Source organism: Camelus bactrianus, chromosome 27 (assembly GCF_048773025.1).
Source record: "Camelus bactrianus isolate YW-2024 breed Bactrian camel chromosome 27, ASM4877302v1, whole genome shotgun sequence".
In the NCBI taxonomy this organism is placed as follows: domain Eukaryota; kingdom Metazoa; phylum Chordata; class Mammalia; order Artiodactyla; family Camelidae; genus Camelus; species Camelus bactrianus.
The window spans coordinates 31,191,868-31,212,184 of NC_133565.1; the positions used below are offsets into that span (position 1 = coordinate 31,191,868).

At 46.9% G+C, this 20,317-nt stretch overlaps 2 protein-coding genes across 5 annotated transcripts in view; one reads left to right on the forward strand and one right to left on the reverse strand.

The window, feature by feature from the left end:
- Positions 1–1,214, forward strand: part of TMEM266 (transmembrane protein 266) — a 102,214-nt gene extending 101,000 nt beyond the window's left edge. For all 4 annotated transcript variants that reach the window (XM_074354241.1, XM_074354242.1, XM_074354243.1 and 1 more), the window contains one exon: positions 74–1,214. In XM_074354241.1, coding sequence (XP_074210342.1) covers positions 74–669 — 596 coding nt within the window. In that variant the 3' untranslated portion in view covers positions 670–1,214. The remainder of the gene's footprint in view (positions 1–73) is intronic.
- A 10,278-nt stretch (positions 1,215–11,492) lies between these two features.
- The window catches only part of ETFA (electron transfer flavoprotein subunit alpha), a 61,659-nt gene continuing 52,834 nt past the window's right edge, over positions 11,493–20,317 (reverse strand). The window contains exons 11-12 of the mRNA XM_074354246.1: positions 18,759–18,839; positions 11,493–11,800 (exon numbers count right to left, since the gene is read on the reverse strand). Of these exons, the coding sequence (XP_074210347.1) occupies positions 11,762–11,800; positions 18,759–18,839 (120 nt within the window). The 3' untranslated portion in view covers positions 11,493–11,761. The remainder of the gene's footprint in view (positions 11,801–18,758; positions 18,840–20,317) is intronic.

Sequence of the window (20,317 nt, forward strand, 5' to 3'; positions counted from 1 at the left end):
GACTTGCCCCCATCCGGGTGCACAGAGGTGTGGCAAGGGTGAAGTGTGACCCGCAGCCCCTCCTTTCTTGCAGACAGCGGTGTCCCAGAACCAGCTGTGTGCATGGTCACCACGGCAGCCATAGACATCCACCAGCCCAACATCTCCTCTGACCTCTTTTCGGTCGATATGCCCCTGAAGCTCGGCAGCAACGGCACCTGCGCCAGCGCCACCTCCGAGAGCGCCTCCCGCACCACCCGCAGCTCTGTCACCCGGGCCCAGAGCGACAGCAGCCAGACGCTGGGCTCCTCCACGGACTGCAGCACTGCCCGCGAGGAGCCTTCCTCTGAGCCCAGTCCCTCTCCCCTGCCACTGCCACCACCCTCCAAGCAGCAGATGGCAGAGGCCATGGTCCAGGACCTGTTGTCCTCCCTGTCGGAGGACCCCTGCCCATCCCAGAGGGCCTTGGACCCAGCCCCGCTTGCCTGGCCCAGCCCCGCGGGCTCGGCCCAAACCAGCCCCGAGCTGAAGCACAGGGTAAGTCTGTTCAACCAGAAGAACCAGGAGGGCTTCACTGTCTTTCAGATCAAGCCTGTGATCCACTTCCAGCCTGCTGTGCCTGTGCTGGAGGAGAAGTTCAGATCTTTGGAATCCAAAGAACAAAAGCTGCACAGGGTCCCTGAAGCCTAGAGCCTCCAGGCAGGCTGCGTGGAGGTGGGGAGACAGCCATCTCAATACTCTCCCATGGCCCCGGAGGCCACCAAGGGTCACACTCGGGGCCCAGGAGCCTGCCTGGCCTCCCTCAGGGTGCTGCCTGCCTCCAGGGAGGTGACGCCAGGCCAGGAGGCCATATGCCTCAGACCTCAAAGCCCAGAGCTGGCGCCTCCTCTTGCCCTGCTCAGGGGAGGGTGGTGCTCGTGGCTGGGGTTTTTTAAAACCATTTTTACAAAAACCAGCCTGTGGCCCAGCTTCAGCAGGGTAGAGCGTGGGGGCCAGCTCAGCCTCTTCCGTTGCCTTTGTTCCTGACTCCCACCCCGGACCCTCGGGAACAGCACTGTGAGCAGGGGCTGCCCAGCCCCACCCCCAAGCCGTCTTTTCCAGGAATCCTGGGTGGAGCCGACAGACCATCTGAGCCGCTTCCATTTGTCCTCATTCTCTCACTGAGGCATGAGCGTTTCCGAGTCTTTTCAAGACAAATCTAGTTTTCACCTTCACGGGACATAAAGGGATGGATCTGGAAGTGGGTGGGAGGGTCATGTGGGTGGGGGGACAGTCATTTTCCACTCTTGGCTTTAATAATAAAAAATAGCTGCACTGAGACGTCAGAAGGCAGAGGTGTCCCTGTGGTTGCTAGCCCAGGTGTGGAACCCGGAGTGGCTCATTCGTTTTGGCCCTCAAAACCCACTCAGGGAGCCCCCACCCCTCTCTGGTGGCCCTGAGGCCTTTACAGAGTGGAAGGAGCCCTGGACCCTGGGTGGGAAGCGCTCACACTGCCTGGCTGTGTGACTCCTTCCCCTCCATCATCTCCCCACCAAGATGGAGCTTAAAATTCTGTCTTCCCTACCGCCAGCTCCCTGACCCAGCTTCCTGACTGGGGCTCCATCCCTTAGGGATCTCGAATTTGGCAGGTCTAAAGCTGAGTGTGGTATCTTGCCCAAAGCCTGCTCCTCCTCCCAGCTGGGGCACCACCATCCACTCAGCCATGAACATGCACGAATGCTGGCCCCCTCCTCGCCCTCCGCCAGCAGTCATGGGTGCTGGCCATTCTGCCCTCCAAGTCACCTGCCCCAGCCCCCAGCACAGCCTTGCTAAGGCTCAGGCCCAGCCTCTGGCTCCACCCCCACCTCCACTGTGTCCTCCCGGGCTGCTGAGCCTGATCAGCGTCTCCCTGGCTGAAAAGCCTCGACAGGATTTTTGTTTATAACCACTAGGTTTTGTTTTATACGTCCAGAACAAAAAGAGAAGACAGTTTTTTTAAATTTCAAGGATTCTCACTTTCTCAACTGAAAATTTCAAGGACTCCCACTTTCTCAACTGAACTTCTTGGTGGAGTCAGTCAGTCCCTTCACGAGCTGGCTTGCCCATGCCCCTGACTGCTTTTTCTCCCCTCCTTGACCACGTGGTTTTCACTGTGCGAGTGTCACTAGTGGCTCACAGGAGCTCCTATGGCCCCTTGGACTCACCCCGACAGTGCGGTGGTCCCATGGCTTGGTCAGCATCAGTCTCCCTGCTTGCCTCTCCTGGGTCCTCGGGATCAGGGAGCAGGCCTGAGTCCCATGAGAATCCCAGGACCCTAGATAAGGCCACAAGCTTGGGCACAGAGTCACTCAGGAAAGAACTGGACTGGAAGAAAGAGGGAAATTCCACGTGCTGACACAGACTGCCCTCCTGATTTGTGAGGCGATCAGCACTTGTCAAAAAAGGTATTAAAGGCAGCAGTGTCCAGCGGAGCCGTTTGGGGAGTATAATCTGGGGCATTCGGAGTCACAACAGCAACAGTTACAGCTTCCATTACTGTGCACTCTACCCCGGGCTCCTTTAATCCTTCCAGTAGCCCTGTGCGGTGATATCACCAGCCCTGTTTTACAGATGGAGAACCCAAGGCTCAGAGGTTTAAGAAACTCCCCTGAGGTCAAACACTAGTAAGAGAGGAACTGAAACGAGCCCATGCTGACCCGGCAGTGTGCTGGGTGCCGAGGCTCCCAACCTTCAGAGCTTCTGGTAGCAAAGCGGTCACTCGGAGTTTGTCACATGGGCTGGAGAGCATCACATGACTTATCACCTCTAGGGCGGGAGCCAGTGGGGTCCGTAATTAGCGGGCTGCATCCACTGGAACGGAAACAAATACCCCCCCGGCCAGGCCCAGCTTGCTGAGCTGTGATGCCATCTCCGCTGAGTTCCTGTCGCCCCAGCACGGAGGCCAGTGCTGGCTACCCAGACAGCTACATGAGCCTGTCTTGCGCCAGAGGTGAGACCCAGCTGCTAGCTGGCACTTGCCTCTGCTGTGGACTTTACTCCAAAGAAAACCACCGAAAACCACCGACAGGGAGGAGAGCAATGGGGTAAGATGCTAGGCCGGTGGCTCCTGCTCTCTGTCTCAGTTTCCCCACCTAGAAGTGGGGTCTACACAAGAGCTCCACTTCTAAAAGCTGGCTTCTTAGGGTACTTACAGACTGCTGGGGAAATTCTGCCTGAGCATGCACTGTTGCCTTCCTGCTTGAACAGGCAGGGCCAGGGACAGAACTGCGGCAGGAACAGATTAAGGCTGGGGGCAGAGATGCCAAGAGGTGGTCCCACCTCTCCAAGGACAGAGTCCACAGTCACAGTGTGAGAGGGTGCACGCACACAGAGGAAGCCACTCACCTGCCTGGAGACAGGCGCAGGGCAAGTCCCAAAGCCTGGAATGTAGGAGGTGGAGAGTAAAAGCTTTGGCTTTCACGGTTCCCCTGGGCGTCATAACCCAGAGTTACGGCTGGCAGGCAGTGGGGACTGGTGGCGACGGAGCCCGAGCACTCCCTGGGAAGTCTGCAGCTCTGGGAAATGGCCCCCCCTTGCTTGACCACACATTCGGAGACCACTGGTGCTCTCCCAGAAGGGAGGAGGGTCTGGGTAACAGCTGCTGCCTCCTACAAGCCAAAAAGAAGGTGACAACAACAATGGCTCCCATTTGTTCATTTCCTTTTATGGTGGGCACTCTGTGGTGGGCACTTCCCTCTTTATCACATTCCTGCAAAGTGGGTGCTATTCTCCCTGCATCACACAGGAGAAAAGAGCACAGAATGACTGATTAAATGACTTGCCCAGCTAACTGGTAAACTAGTGGCAGCATTCAAACCCAGGTCTGTCTGTGTTAGATGTCATGCTGGATATGGGGAAACGAGCTGTCTGGAATTAAACCAGGTGTCCTCAGGAGAGCCAGAGTTAGAAATCAGCCCACATGACCCCTCAGGCTGGAGGGACCAGCCCACCATCTCTGCAGAGCCCTGACCACCCCCGTCTGCAGGGCCAGCATCCCTGTTCTGCCTTGCCACCAAAACTGGGGAGGAGCCGATCCTGTGGCCAGGATCCCATGACCACCCTGACAAGCCAAATTTGGCACTGAAGACGACAAGGCTCAGAGCCAGCAGTGCTGGTGGTCGGCCCCCAGGGGAGCTCGGCCAGAGCCCTGCAGGCCTGGCTCAAAGTCCAGGACTGAGGAGCTGTAAGGCCTTCCCTGAAAGACACAATTGGCCCCTCTCCAGCTGGGCCTGGGCAAGATCTCCAACACAAACCTTGGCTTTTCAGATCCAGTCACACAGACTGCGTTTTTTCAGACTTTGCATGATTAGAGGCTATTGGCCTGGAATTCTCTTTAGCATGGTGGGGGTTCATTCTATCCACAGCCCTCAGCTCAGGAGCACCTTTGTCACTTCAAGACTGCTCTCCACTGAGAGAGCTGTCCTGGGGCTGCCTCCACACTCCTTTCCAGTGCAATCTCCCCATCTCTAAAGGGAGAGGTTAGGAGTGGGGCTGTATTCTCTGTAAACTGGAGACAGGCTCAAATGAGATGAGGTCCAAGGAAGCCTTGTTAAAAAGAAAGTATCTTACTAACAAGTCAACAGGACACTTGCGTAGAGCTGCTTAACAAGGACATACAACAAGTCTGGGGGCTGACAGTTAACCCCAGGTGTTGAATGGACATCTTGGGGCTGGAAAGTCTGGATCACCACACCTCCACCCCAGGTGCTGTGGTGCATACAGAATGTGCCAAGCCCAGCCCTGTTTCTGGTTTGCTGTATGGCTCCAAGTGAATCCTTAGACCTGCTTCCTCTCCAGGGACAGCAGAATAACTCCCGTCCCCACCCCCACGAGGGCTGCTGGGATAGCTAATGACATAATGGAAGGGAAAGCCCTTTGAGAATGTTTCAAGGGAGACACAAACAGAAACCGTCCTTATTAATAATAGATGCCTGGGGTTATTTCACTTCCTACCCAGGTGCAGCACTGCTGGGGGAGGCTGCCAGGGGAAGGCTCGGTTATTTCACTTGCTGCCAGTGATCGTCTGGTGTGGGGAGGGAGTGGGAGAAGAGTGCTGGGAGGACGTGTGCCCTACCCCAGCCCAGGCACTGTCTGCTCCCTCCTCCTGAGCTCGCTCCTATATCCCCATTGGTTCCCCCATAAATAATGCTCCGGAGTCACCCTGTATTAGGTAAGAGGGCACTGTTTTTCCCCAGACATGAAGCACCTCCTCTGTCTTCCTCTCCCTTTTTTAGTACAAGCCAAAAACCTACGTTTCCCTGGCATAAACTGAGTGATGAATTCACACCTACTCTGGATTCCTTTTTTCTTCTCTTCTGGCTCCAATGCTGAAAAGTTTGGTATTGTCTCCTGGTGAATAGTTAATTTAATTATCCAAAGAAAATGATGGAACATTTGCTGCTAAATTTATTGCAAGCTACCAAAGAGACAGCGCTGGTGTAATTTGATGCAGAGCCCCAGGCTATAGCAAAGGGGAGCAGGCTGCCTGTTCATCCTGAAACAAGCAAATGAAATTGACTACCCAGGGGATCAATCAGGACATTAAATACCGTGATGAATGTGGCAGAATTCTTCAGTGTCTGAGATTTACAGGGCACCTTTCACCAAGCGCTCTAGGAGCCTCCCCAACATCAATTAGGCCTCATAACTAGGTAGGCTCACCTCCACCTTGACTGCATAAAGAAGAGGCATAGGGCCCTGGGACCTGCGTTTGCTAAATGCCACAAAAGAGAGCCAGTGTGCAGACCAGACCCAGATTCTAGTTCAGAGACCCCTGCTTCCCTCAGCAAAGAATGATTTAGGATGGAGGAACGTCAGGCTAGAAAGGGACTGAGACTGAGGTCCAGAGTTGTCATGTTCTTGGTGCGTCTGTGCCTTGTCCACACTGGACCTTCTGCCTGGAATGCACTTCTTTATTGGTTGATTCTGACTGTTCTTTGGAACTAGCCCCGGCTGTCTCACGCTGGTCCCCTCCACTTTAGCCCACCTCAGCCAGGCTGGATTAGGTACATCCTCTGTGTTCCCAAAGAGGGACTCAGGATATGGCATGTGGTTGAGAGCAGACTTTGGCCTAAGGTCACCACTTACTAGCTATAAATCCTTTGGCAAGTGTTTTAAGCTCTGTAGGCTTTAGTTTTGTCATTTGGAGAGGGGAGAATAATACTATACTTTGTGGCGGTTTCGAGGCTTAAATGAGCTAATGTCTGTAAAGCGCTCAGCACAGCATCTTGGGCATAAAAAGCTCTCAAAAGTGGTTATTGTCTCCATTGACCTAAGCTGTTTGAGATCTGCCAACACACTCACAGGTTAAAAAGCTTGACGGCATCTTGGAAGATTACCAAGTTGTTTGCCATTTTACAGATGAGGAAAATGAAGCCTAAAAGGAGATGGAATGTGACCACGGCACCTCTGAGGCCATAACAGAACCAGGACGAGAACTCAAGAGTCCTGGTGACCAGCCCACTCAGTGTTCAGGCCTGCCTGTGCTCCCTGGGTCCCAGACCCCAAGATTCCCCACGCAGCCCCACACTAGGAAGGAGGCAAGCCCTCCAAGCTGGACGTGAGTACCAAAAAGGCAGCAGCAAGCTGCCTCTAACCCCGTGACCAGTTGTCAGAGGCAAAGATGGGGAAGCCCAGACAAGTAAAACCTCACCATGGGCTAACCATTTACCAGTCTAGGTACCAAAGAAAATGCCAGCTTCCTTCCCAATAAATTCCTAATTCTATCACTCTCCCATGCTTCTAATGACAAGCTTGCTGTTTTGAGGCAATGCGGCCCAGAGGATAGAGTCCCAGAGAAGCGGGAAGATGATGGGAGGCAGCCTGGTACAGTGGAAAGGCCAAGCTCTGCAGACCTGGAGCCTAATGTAAGTTCCACATCTCACGGACTGCCTCCCAGTCCATTTCTTCATCCAGAAAGTAAGCGTAATGATACCCACTTTAGAATCACTGTATTAGAGAAGGATATATAACACACCTAGTAGGTTTTTAACAAGTAACATTTACCAAAATTCTGGTTTGTGTCCCAGCTACCATTTGCTTTGTGACCTGGGGCAAACCACCTTCTCTCCTGAGAGTCTGATTCCTCGTCGTTTCCTACCCTTTCTGCCTCTGAGGGAGTAACTTACAAAGTGCTTTATAAACCAAGGATTATCAGCAACTTTTCTTCACATTGGTTCCCCACAAAATATTTTTTAAACTCTAGGGCTATACAAATTGTGGCAATATATCACCTTATATGCGCTTTTTACAAGGTTATCAGTCAAGCCTCCTTTAGTTCAGCAGCAGCTAACCAAATCCATCTGTTACAATCAATAGTGGCCTCTGGGTTTCCCAGCCTCTTAAGCCCACTTTCATGTCAACCAAAACAAAAACCCCTCATGAGAGACAGCGTGAAATGCAAGCAAGCTGACCATCCCTTTCCGAAAGACAGCGAAGAAGCACTCAGGGCTGGGGTTCCAAGCCCTCCAGCCAAGTCCGGACACGCCCAGGCTCTGCCGGCGGCATGGCTCCCGCACCATCCTGGAAGGAAGGGCCCACTCTCGGTCAGCCTCGCCCACAGCACTGGGCCCATTTCCACAGTCTCCGGGGGCCCATTCTGTAGCGAAAGAGCTTTCAGCCAAACCCACCCAGGGCGAAAGGCCAGAGGACTCCTGCAACAGCCGCCTAATCGCGTCCATCTTCTCCTCCCTCCCTCCTCCCTGAACACACCACCAGGTTAGGCTGTTCCTCTAGATGAGGTTACCCGCCAGCTCAGCATATGTCAATGGCTCCCTGTTGCCAGAGGGTGCTCCTTAAGGCCTGTTCAGGTGGCAAGGCCTCAGGTCATGCAGCTCTTTGTGGAACATTCCTGATACACTGACATGCTTAATTCTAACACATAAACAAGGAACACTAACAACTAGCAGAGAGCATTTTTAAGTGTTCAGCACACGTCCACGAAACAAAAGCTGTGGCGGGCCAGTGGCTGCTGACCTTAGTTAACGTCCATTTGCTACCTGTTCATTCACTCTAGAATCTGCTTATATTATTAAGACAAGAGGTAGCAGCTATCAAAGTTTTAGACAAAAGTATGCAAGAAAGACTTAAGATTGGAAAATTCTATTGATTAATTTTTCCTGCAAGTCAGGAAAAGAACTTTCACAGTACCATCCCTGGTCCAGCTCCTAAAATGGCAGTACTTCTTGAGGGCAAAGTTTGAGAAACACTGACTGATGAGGAAAAAGGCCAGACTCCTCAGCCTGTGTCAATGTCCTCCACAGTCTGGCCTCAACTGTCCACCACCCTAAACCCCTTTCCTGAGCCTGTGTTTCCGCCTGTCCCTGCCTCAGGCATTTGTGTGAGCTCTGATCTGTTTCCACTTCTGCCCCACATGCTAATGTGAACACCCCTACCCCCGCCACCAAGGAACGGCCACATCTGGCCACTGAGGGAGCCCTCCCTGGGTATCCTGTTCATGCTGACTACGTGCTCTCTGCTTTTCTAATCAGTTCTCTCTCATCTCATCTTCCTTGGTGGCTGCAAAATCTCGAGGGCAGGGGCTGTGCCTCCAACAGCCTGTATTCTCAGAGCCCAACGGGAAGCTCTTCTCCCTGTCAGGGCCACAAGCTGCTTCAGGGCAGTGCTGGGCCAGGCTTCTAGATGTTTGCTCCAGAGTCCCACACAGCACAGCTGGTAGGTGAGCCAGGGAACACGCCCTGAGATGCCAGGGGGGCAGGGGAAAGCTGGATTCTGCGCTTTCTCAGCTACCGGAAAGCTGAGGCCAGGGCCCTCACTGGGCCTCAGTCCATGCGTAGTATAAGGAGGTCGTGGGCTTGAACTAAATGACCTCCAGGACCTATCCAGCTCCATCAGGGCTGCCTTTCCACATGCTTGTAATTCTGCCCTCTCAGGGACTTGGTGTTCTGCCAAACTAACCAAATTCCCAGGTCTGCTTGAGGTTAACCAAAGGCCTCAAAAAACTAGGGAGAAAGGCAGGAAGCACACAAGCACCACCCCCACCCAAGAAAGCTGCTCCTCACACCTTTCCCCACACGGCTTCCAGAGCTTCGGCTCGGAGTCGAGCCCCACCCGGGCAGTCATCTGGAACTGACAGACTGGTTTCCAAGAAACCATAAGGATAAAAAGGGCACATCAAATTGTACCTTCTGGCATATATGAAAGTTTTAACAATCTGCTCCACCTCACACAAACTGTCTTTTAAAGGTAAACTTTAAGTGGGCAGTTAAAGGGGCTTCTGAGTTGAATGAATTAATAAATTCCTGCTGGAGAGACAACCCAGAGCCCCAGCTCTCCTCAACTAGGACCCTGGGTGTGCGCCCCGCCCAGCCGGCCCCACGTGCCCAGTGCCCTTTACCTGAGGTTGGGATGCTGGGTGTGCGCCCCGCCCAGCCGGCCCTGCGCCCCCAGTGCCCTTTACCTGAGGTTGGGATACTGGGTGTGCGCCCCGCCCAGCCGGCCCTGCGCCCCCAGTGCCCTTTACCTGAGGTTGGGATGCTGGGTGTGCGCCCCGCCCAGCCGGCCCCCAGCCCAGAGCCCTTTACCTGAGGTTGGGATGCTGGGTGTGCGCCCCGCCCAGCCGGCCCTGCACCCCCAGTGCCCTTTACCTGAGGTTGGGATACTGGGTGTGCGCCCCGCCCAGCCGGCCCTGCGCCCCCAGTGCCCTTTACCTGAGGTTGGGATGCTGGGTGTGCGCCCCGCCCAGCCGGCCCCCAGCCCAGAGCCCTTTACCTGAGGTTGCTGCGTGAGTCTCCACTGCTTGAGCTGAGGTGAGGCGGAGGCACATACTGGTGAAGCCACCGCTCTGAAGCCAGACTTCCCGGTTTCAAATCCTGGCTCTCGTTTATAAGCTGTCTGAATTTGGGCAAGTTATGTAACTTCTCTGTGCCTTAGCTTCCTCATCTGTAAAACAGGGATAATAATAGCATCTATCTCATAAGGTTTGTGAGGACGGAAGGGGTTTAATATGTGTAAAGTGTTAGAATGGTGCCTGACGTACAGCAATGCCATTATCGTGGTGATGAGTTGTACCCAGTAAACTTTAAGTGAACAGCTGCTTGGAGCTGGGGCAGGGCAGTCATGATAGGAGGGAGTCAAACGGAGAAAGACCAGCAAGTTCAACCCTGAGGCTAGGAACCAGAGGCACTGCCTGGGGCTGTCCTCCTTGAGCCACCACACACAGTCCTGGGGGTACCTCTGCAGCTGTCACCTTTGCTGTGTCTCCTGTCCCCACCTGTACTGTCCAACAAGGCTGAGGGATTAATGGCCCTAAGCAAGGTTAGCTCCCTTGAGAAAAGACCCAAAGACAGCAACAAGATACAGAATTACTTTTGTGAGGGTGATTCAAACCATATGGCCCCAGACAAGTCACTCTGCCTTCCTGACGTCTTCTCTGTGCCTCAGTATCCCTATCTGTACAACAAGAGGGCTGAATTGGATGACCGCTCAGCTCGCTGCGTTCTAGGATTCTATGGTTCTAACACAGGACATCACTTTGCTGCTCTCTCACCCCATTGAAAGAAGGTTGAAATGCCAGTAACATTTAACTTCTACAAGTGTTTCACAGCAAGTGATTAAGACACACATCAAAAAGGGTTCAACTAGTCAGGCCCAGGCTGGTCACACAAAGCGGCCGCCTAGCCCCTCCATCCCCTCCCCTTCTGTGTCACTGTCACTGTCACTCCCCATCTCCACCCTGCCATTTTCCTTGACCTATTAAGTACTACACCGTCCACAGAGCGCCTTCAGGGTGGCAGTTCTCTCCATTCAACTTGCCTGCTGACTCTCAGCCTTTCTCTGACCCCAACACCTGCCCACGCCTTCCTGCAGTCCTGGCCAAAGCCTCAGCAGCTTCTGGCCCCTTGTGACACCCTCAGCCTCAGCTGTGCTCAGGGCAGCAGAGGGAGCGTGCCAGAGCTAACCACACATGTAGCCGACTTGCATGCCTGCCTGCTTTCTAGGACAGCCAAAGAGCCACCAGGAAGGCAAACGAGAAGCCAGAGCATTCTCTGGGCAGGATTTTAAACGTTTACAATAATATCAAATTATCTGTTAGAATAAGAAGCCACACTGTCTCAAAGCAGCTCCTCCACTTCCCTCTCTTTTACAGACATGAAGTCCTAGAAGCTGACAAAACCTTAAAATGAAATGGAAAATTAAATCTAACTTAAGCCAACTATGTTACACACTCAGCAGGCTCCGGTTTAAGTCAGGTCCACTTCTGTCACATCAGCTCTGGTTTTCTGAAGACTGGAGTGTATTTACGATAATACTCACGCTTCGTGGCCGCGCTTTTTTAACTCTAAATTTTCCAGTCTAGTTCCTTTCTCTCAACAACTACCTTACGTTGATTAGGCCGGTGGGAACATTCATGTTTACAATTTTGCCTTAAACACAGAGCCCTCTATGAACAAGACAGGCAAATGAAAAATACTAATTTTCACTTCTTAAAAAATTTTCTCTCTTCCTTTACAAAAAGATAGGCATATTTCTGGTAATAGTTTTAAAGCTGTGGAAAGGCTTTATTACATATTTTATTACAGAATTAGAGAATTTCAAAAAATAATTGTTTGGAATCACAAATAGTTAAAAAGAAACATAATAATCATCCCATTAAAAAAAGCATTCTGGCTTCTGTTAGAACTTTTCCTCAAATTATGAAATGTAGCTCTCTATGCTTTCCGATGACTATTTATTAGCCATGGAATGTCTATGATTTCAGCTAAATACTTTGATGTAATTTTCCTTCTTACGACATGGTCATGACTCATTTCTTCTTCAACAGCTCAGTCATCTCAGGAACTACCTGCAAATTAAAAAAAAAAAGTAGTTAAGCAACTTGAGCCTTTACTGTCACACAGCCACAGCTCCTTAAGGAGTACAAGGAGGCCCAAAGAAACAATGTGAATCACTACTGAAGCACAAAGCAGCCCCCCTCCCCCCGGAAGTCCCTGTTCTGCCATGGTCTCTCCTCCCATCCACGGGGAGACTGCAAACCTTGGGAGGGAGAGACCATCTTAGACACAAACTGGCATGGCCGAAAGCCACTTACGGCCTAGGAGCCTTTTTGACACAACCACAAACCTCAGAAAGGCACCAGAGAAAACAGAAGTCTAATTTTTCTTGTCTGTGTTGAGAGTAACGTATATTTTTTACTTCTGTGTGTTCCTGGCATTCTTCCTTCCCTTACTGCATTCCCGCCTTTCCTCCAAAGTCCACACCAGAGTCTCCTGCGTAGTCATGACTCCCATCAACCTCCTCCAGGAGCCGTTTTCTCACAGTTCCTTTGCTCACTCATCATTCAAGAGACACTGCAGTTGTTGCTCCTCAGCACATGCTACTACCTTTCTGCACATAAAAATGAGCTGCATGCTGAACACTGCCTATCACCACCCTTTATTGAAGTCAAGGTCTTGTGCTAATGCAGTGGCCGGTCACAGTGAGGGAAACTGCCCGAGCTGGCTCCCACTTTAAAAAGGATTAATTACTAACTCTCAGTCTTGGCAGCTTAGTGGCTGCAACTGGAGCTTTCAGCGTGGAGCTGCTTTGTGACAGCCTGGACGACAGAGAGCGATTCGTGGGGACTGCAGGGGAACGTCACACAGAGCTCCCCCTAGGCCCAGCTGAGCCACTCATGTAAAATATCAATTACCCAGTCTTCCAAGGGGCTGTCGACTGCCCCAGCTCACAAAGATCCCAGTTGAACTCGCCACCAATGAATATAGCCTCTCAATTATTTAAGAGAGCTACATTTCCATTAGGTGGAAATAATGTGTTCGTACAAAATTTATTAAGGAAATTGTCGACATGTTGTTTCTTCCGAATGTCACTTTGTCTCCAGCCTATTAAAAGGCCCATGTTTACCACAGAGCCAGCAGGCATTAGCTCAGGGGCATTAAGTGCTGGCACCACTTCTCCCAGCATTCCTCTGTGGAGGGACCATGAGCTTATGCCAGTCATACAGATGACATGCTAAATGAGCCTCATGTGGGACCTACGTGTTTCACGAAAAATAGGCTAGAGCCCAACTTATTTTAAATAAAATATTAATCTGGTTTAGGACACACAGTTTTTAAAAACCTTACAGCATGTCCCCCTGCCACACTCCACAGAAAAGGGTTGCGGGCTTTTTTTCCTCTGCATCCTGTATATCCTTTTTTTTATTAGATCAACCTCAGACTTTCCTCGCAGACCACACAATGCCTTGGTTAGGGAAAAGAACATGCCAACTCAGTTTACTGGGTCTGATGGCCTGAGCACACTGAAAGATCTGAATTCCTATTTTCATTCTATTTTAGATACTGCAGAGGCAGTTCCCTTTCAGTAAGACAAAATGAGAGTGAATTTATGTTTAAAATAAGACAATCTAGGGGGAGGGTATAGCTCAGTGGTGGAGCGTGTGCTTAGCATGCACAAGGTCCTGGGTTCAATCCCCAGTACCTCCATTTAAATAAATAAATAAACCTAATTACCTACCCTCCCCCCACCAAAAACAAAAACAAAAACAAAAACAAGATAATCTACTGATAAAAGTCACAATACAATGATATTTCACTCATTTACTTAGTCCTTCCTCAGGATAAGCACTATAGGAGACAGAGAAGTTCAGGCCTGACTCCTGGCCACAGGGAGTTCCAACCAATATTTGGAGAGAACAGAGAGAGGCCTATGAACCATCCAATCAGAAATGTGCTCATCTTGTACTGTAAACAGAAGAGGATGAAAAGAATGGCACTAACTGTTCCAAATTCAGGAGTTCTGAGGAAAGTGAGACTGGTGCAGACTAGGAAAAATCAGAACATTAACACGGAGAAGGAAACGATTCCAGGCAAAAAATGAGGAGGCAGGCAAAGATAAACTCTGTAGGTTCCGGAGACAGTAAAGGGATTAGAATGACTCTAGTGAAGAGCACGCTGGGGAGAGGTGAAGAAAGGTTTAAAAAGACAGGAGGTATGCCAAGTCTAATCAATGGGAACAAAATAGTCTCTCCAACAGAGATGGTGCTGGGACAACTCGGTATCCACATGCAGAAGAATAATGCTGGACCCTCACCTCACACCATCTGTAAAAATTAATTCAAAATAGATCAACAACCTAATTATAAGAGCTAAAACCATAAAGCTATTAGAAGAAAACATAGGAGTACATCATCATGACCCTGGATCATGACAATGGATTCTTAGATATAACATCCAAAATACAAGTGACAAAAGAAAAAAAAAAAAGATGAACTAGACTTCATCAAAATGAAAAACTTTTGTGCATCAAAGGACGTTATCAAGCAAATGAAAAGACAATCTACAAAATGGGAGAAAATATTTAGAAATCATATGTTTGATAAAGGTTTAACATCCAGAATATATGAAGAACTCTTACAACTGAACAACAAAAAGACAAACCAATAAAAAAATGGACAAAGGACTTTAATAAACATTTTTCCAAAGAAGATATACAAATGACCAATAGGCACACATGAAAAATGCTCAATATCATTAGTCATCAGGGAGATGCAAATCAAAACCACAATAAGATACCATTTCATGGGGGAGAGTATAGCTCAGTGGTGGAGTGCCTGCCTAGCATGCACAAGGTCCTGGATTCAATCCCGGTATCTCTGTCAAATAATAAATAAATAAATAAAAAACCTAATTACCTACTCCCACCAAAAAAAAAAAAAAAAAAAAAGATACCATTTCATGAACATTAGGATGGCTATGATAAAAGACTGCCACTACTGTTTGGACTAACACATAATATTTACCTCCTTGGTTAAATACATTTCTGGGTATTCTTTTTGTTGTGATTGTAAATGGGATTGTTTTCTTAATTCCTCTTTCTGTTAATATATTGGTAACATATTGAACTGCAACAGATTTTTGTATGTTGATTTTGCACCCTGAAACTTTATTCATTTATTATTTCTAATAGTTTTTTGGTGGTGTCTTTAGGTTTTGTTTTTTTTTAATATAAAATCATGTCATCCATAAATAGTGACACTTTTACTTCTTCCTTTCCAATTTGGATGACTTTTCTTTCTTTTTCTTACCTAATTGTTCTGGCTAAGATTTCTAATACTGTTTGAATAAGAGTAGTGAGAGTGGGCATCCTTATCTTGATCCTGATTTTAGAAGGATAGTTTTGAGTTTTTCACCATTGAGTGTGATGTTAGTGGGTTTGCCATATGTTGCCTTTATTATTTTGAAGTACATTTCATCTATACCCACTTTATTGAAAGCTTTTATCATAAATGAATGTTGAATCTTATCAAGTGCTTTTTTTGCATCTACTTTTTAGCCTTCATTTTGTTAATGTTATATATCACATTAATTGATTTGTAGTTGTTGAACCATCCTTGCATTCCTGGCATTCTAGCTAAAGGCAAATAAACAGTTGCCATCATGGAACTGGCAGAAAAATGGATATACAGATCAATGGCAGTGAACAGAGAGCCCAGAAATAAATCCACACATATATGGAAAATTAATTTACAATGAAGGAGCAAAGGACATACAACGGAGAAAGAATAGTCTATTCAATAAATGGTGTTGGGAAAAATGGACAGTCACATGCAAAGAAATGAAACTAGACCACACCATACACAAAAATCAACTCAAAATAGATCAAAGACTTGAATGTAAGACCTAAAACCATGAAACTACTAGAAGAAAACATAGGCAGTATGCTCCTTGACATTGGTCTTAGCAATATCTTTCCATATGTACCTCTTGAGGCAAGGGAAACAAAAGCAAAAATAAACAAATGGCAAACTAAAAAGCTTCTGCACAGCAAAGGAAATCAAGATGAAAAGAAAACCTATCATAAAGGAGAAGATATCTGCAAATCAGCAAATCATATATCCAACAGGGGTTAACATCCAAAAAATATATAAAGAACTCATAGACCTCAGTAAAAAAAAAAAAATCCTGATTAAAAAATGGCCAGAGGAGCTGAAAAGACATTTTTCCAATGAAGACACACAGATGGCCAAGAGGCACATGGAAAAATGTTCAACATCACTAATTATTAGGCACTTGCAAATCAAAACCACAATGAGATATCTCACGTCTCTTAGAATGGCTATTACCAAAAACCCAAGAAATAGCAAATGTTGGTAAGAATGTGGAGAAAAGGAAACCCTCATGCACTGTTGGTAGGAATATAAATTGGTACAGCCATTATGGAAAACAGTATGGGGAGTCCTGAAAAAGAACAGAACAGAACTACCACATGAACTAGCTATCCCACTGCTGGGTATTTATCCAAAGAATATAAAAACACTAACTTGAAAGGCTATATGGGGACCCCTAGGTTCATCGTGGCATATTTACAATAGCCAAGATAAGGAAACAACTTAAGTCACCATCAGTGGATGAATGGATAAAGAAGATGTGGTGTGTACACACACACACACACACAGAGGAATACTACTCAACCATAAGAAAGAATGAAATCTTGTCATTTGTGATGATATGGATGGACCTTGAGGGTATTATGCTAAGTGAAATAAATCAGAAGGAGAAAGATGATTTCATCCATATGTGGAATATAAAAAACAAAAAAGTAAAATGAACACACCAAATAAAAACAAACATGTACAATCGGAGAACAGAGTAGTGGTTATCAGAGGGGAAGGGGCTGGGGGGGAGGGTGCAATGGGTAAAGGAGATCAACTGTATGATGACAGGAAACTAAATTTCTGGTGATGAGCTCGCTGTAAGGTATATAAAAGTACAAACAGAATGTTATACACCTGAAACATACATAGTGTTATAAACCAGTGTTACCGCAATAAAAAATTATAAATTAAAAAAAAAAAGGTGGGTTTCTTAAAACACCAAAAATAAGTTGAGAATCTCAGGCTGGAGATCAGTTGACTACATGATTTTTGAGGTCCTTTTCCACTTTGACTGTCCTAGGATTCTCACTGAGATACCTGTTTGAGCACACATACACACACACACAAAATAAACATAGACACTCCCGTGTCAAACCTGGGAGCTGCCCTTAATACAAGAGTCACAATGTGTGGGACGCCACTGCGTCAATCATTGCTATGAAAATGTTCCTGCCCCAAGGCAGGTGTGCACTGTATGAAAATCACGAATTTCCAACTCTTCATTCCTATATCAAGTAAGCCCTGTATGTGAGTTGCAACACACAGTACAGACAGACAGAAAAACATACCTCAAAATAAACAAAATTACCTATAAACTTACTAAAATATTCTCTTGAGGAAAAATAAAAGGCCAACTACAGTAGATGTCTGTTTGCATATGTGTGAACATGATAACAAGGTTAGGGTTCAGAAAGTGCTGTATCTCACTGCAACTAAATGCTTATTATTACTTGAACAAAGTTATCCTTATAAAGAAATACAAAAAAATCTCTCTTTTTCAAACTAACTTTCCCTCCCACTGGGGTATTTTAGTGGTCCAATGACTGCCACTACTGTTTATTCTTACATAGCTGGGCCAGGTCACAGGAGCAACTAACCTACCTAAACCCTAAATTTCAGACACACAACCCCAGGATCACAGAAGAGGGGCTGTATTCTTCCCATGCAAGATTCAGGCTATTTTGTGAGGAGGTTCCCAGGGGAAGGATGCCCTATGCTGATTCAGGCCAACAGCCCCAATCTAGTCTCTGCACACAATCTGGGCCATTACTGAGTAATTACTGAGCATTTGAAGGGTCCATCCTTCAGTGAGCATGAACATACACTTCAAAGTGCAGATGTGCTCTCAAGTGCACTCATTAGTTTATCCGGGTCAGATACAGTGCTGGTGAAACCATGGTAAAGGGGGTATCCTCTTGCTGGGAAGACCACCCTTGGCTCTGTTCTAAGGCTGCAGCCTCTCCATTAAGGCCCACAGCAGCTTGTTATAGTTCTGTGGGAGGGGTTCCTCACTCTAACAAATCCAGGGTTGAATGCTACTTTCTGAGCCTCAATTCCTGCATGAGTGATTTCTGCACAAGGTAACCTGGAAGCTCGTAGACAGGTCCTCAGGGACAAAAAGAGGCCAGGTTCTGCAAAGCTTTGACCTTTAAATGTGCCAAATGAATATCAGGTGCTCAACAATATCACTAAAATAATTTCTCTCATGGGGAGGGCAAATACAGGGGTGGTCAGCACGGTAGGAAGAACACTCAAAAAAGTGAAGAGTATGAGGAGGGGGAAATAAGTGTTCTTTCCTACAGTTGTCACTGTAAGGAAGGCCTTTAACTGTCAAACACAGCAAGCAGAGCATACTTGTTGAGTCAGATAAGGTGGACTTGAGTGCCCACTTATCCCATGAAAAGCTATAGTGTCATTGGTAAATCTCTGAAGGAGGGGATTTGATGTCCATTTCTTTAAGGTACCTGCCAAATATGATTCCAGGTTATAATTACTTGAATCATTTCAAATCGTGTCTAATTTAGCAAATGAGATGCCAAGAGCCATGTGGATTTTTGGTAGACAGTACAGACTTCTTAAAGGGAAAGTTATAACGCTCTATATAAACATCATGTATTAATCAGGACAACTCACTTTCAGTAGTTCAAAATTGTGCAAATATATTATGTATACATACACAGACAGACACACAATACACACACCGTGTTTTCCTGAAACAGCTTCATCCATGATCAACTCCTAGAGGTTCTTTTTTTTTTTTTTAACATTTTTTTATTGATTTATAATCATTTTATAATGTTGTGTCAAATTCCTAGAGGTTCTTAGAAGACAATCTGGATAACAGCCATCACTCTGAAGGCCACCTTACCTTAAATAAATCTGCAACTATTCCATAATCAGCCACTTGAAAAATTGGAGCTTCTGGGTCTTTGTTAATAGCCACAATTATCTGTGAAACAAAAACAAAGAGTTTGGCCTTTATTAAGAAAACATATCACACAGATTGATGGTTCTATTCTACCTTCCCTAACAACAAATTTATATTCTTAAAAATGTCCACTAAATAAGATGAGTTTGATTCATTTGTGCCAATATTGTAAATTTAGAAATTTCTGGGTTGGAACATAACAAAATCATATTCCACACCCCCCCCCATCATTGCAATATTAAAAAGTGTTTCAAATCATTATTTTCTTTAAGGTCTTTTCTGACTTACAAAAAAAATGTTTCATATAAGTAACAAATCAGAGGAGAGGATTCTGGGAAGATGGCCAAGTAGGAAGTATCAGGAAACTGTCTCCCCACCTACACGACAACTGAACTGGCAAAATCTTTCTAATGTCACCATTTTAGAACCCTGGAGTCTCTTAAAGGTTTGTAACTTCCAGAGGAAGACCTGCACAGTAAACTGCAGCTCTTAGCCCAATAGTTGCTATGCATCCCCCACACCGAGCCCTGGTGGCAGGCACCTGTGCACATGTTCCTGGAGCAAACTGCATAGAGCTTAGAGGACCCAGTCCTCCAAACATTGGAGATCTGTGCTCTGATCACAGAATGCTGCTCCTCATCACAAAGATGCCAAGAGGAGGGTGGCTATTGCTGTTGCACCTCCTCCATTGTTCATGCCCTTCCTCCTCCAGTCAGGATTATTTCCAGGGGATTTAAAGAGTCAATGCACTCTTTCTGTCCCGACTTCATTTTCCTCTCTTCCCCCTTTTGGGACCCACACACTAAAGAGTAGGACATTCAAAAGAAACTGCATACATGGGGGAAACTACAAAGTGACCACACATGACCAGGAAAAGGGACAGGCTCAGAAAAGACCTAAGAAGACCTGAATTTTATTCTTCAAGTTAATCCCTGCCACAGAGACAGCCTATAACAAAAAAACCAAAACAGAAACAAACAAAAAAAAACCCAAAATGCCACCAAAATAAACAAAAACAATAGCAACCCCCTACCCCTGCCGCAGCACAACCTGGGGAAAGAGGAGAATCTAATTTCCACAGATACCACATAATAAGATTCAAACGTCTAGTTTTCAACAAAAAAATTCACAAGACATATAAAGAAAAAGGAAAGTATGGCTCACTCAAAGGAAAAAAATCAACAGAAACTATCCCTGAAAAAGACCTGATAGAAGATCTACTAGACAAAGACTTTAAAATAACCATCTTAAAGATGCTAAAAGAATAAATGGAAGATGTGGAGAAAGTCAAGAAAACTATGTATGAACCAGATGGAAATATAAAGAGACAGAAAACCTAAAAAGAAACCAAAAAGAAATTCTGGAGCTGAAAAGTACAAAAACTGAAATAAAAAACTCACTAGAGGAACCCAAAGGCAGAAGAATCAATCTGAAGATAGGACAATGGAAATTACCAAGTCTGAAGAACAGAAAGAAAAATGATTTAAGAAAAGTGAACA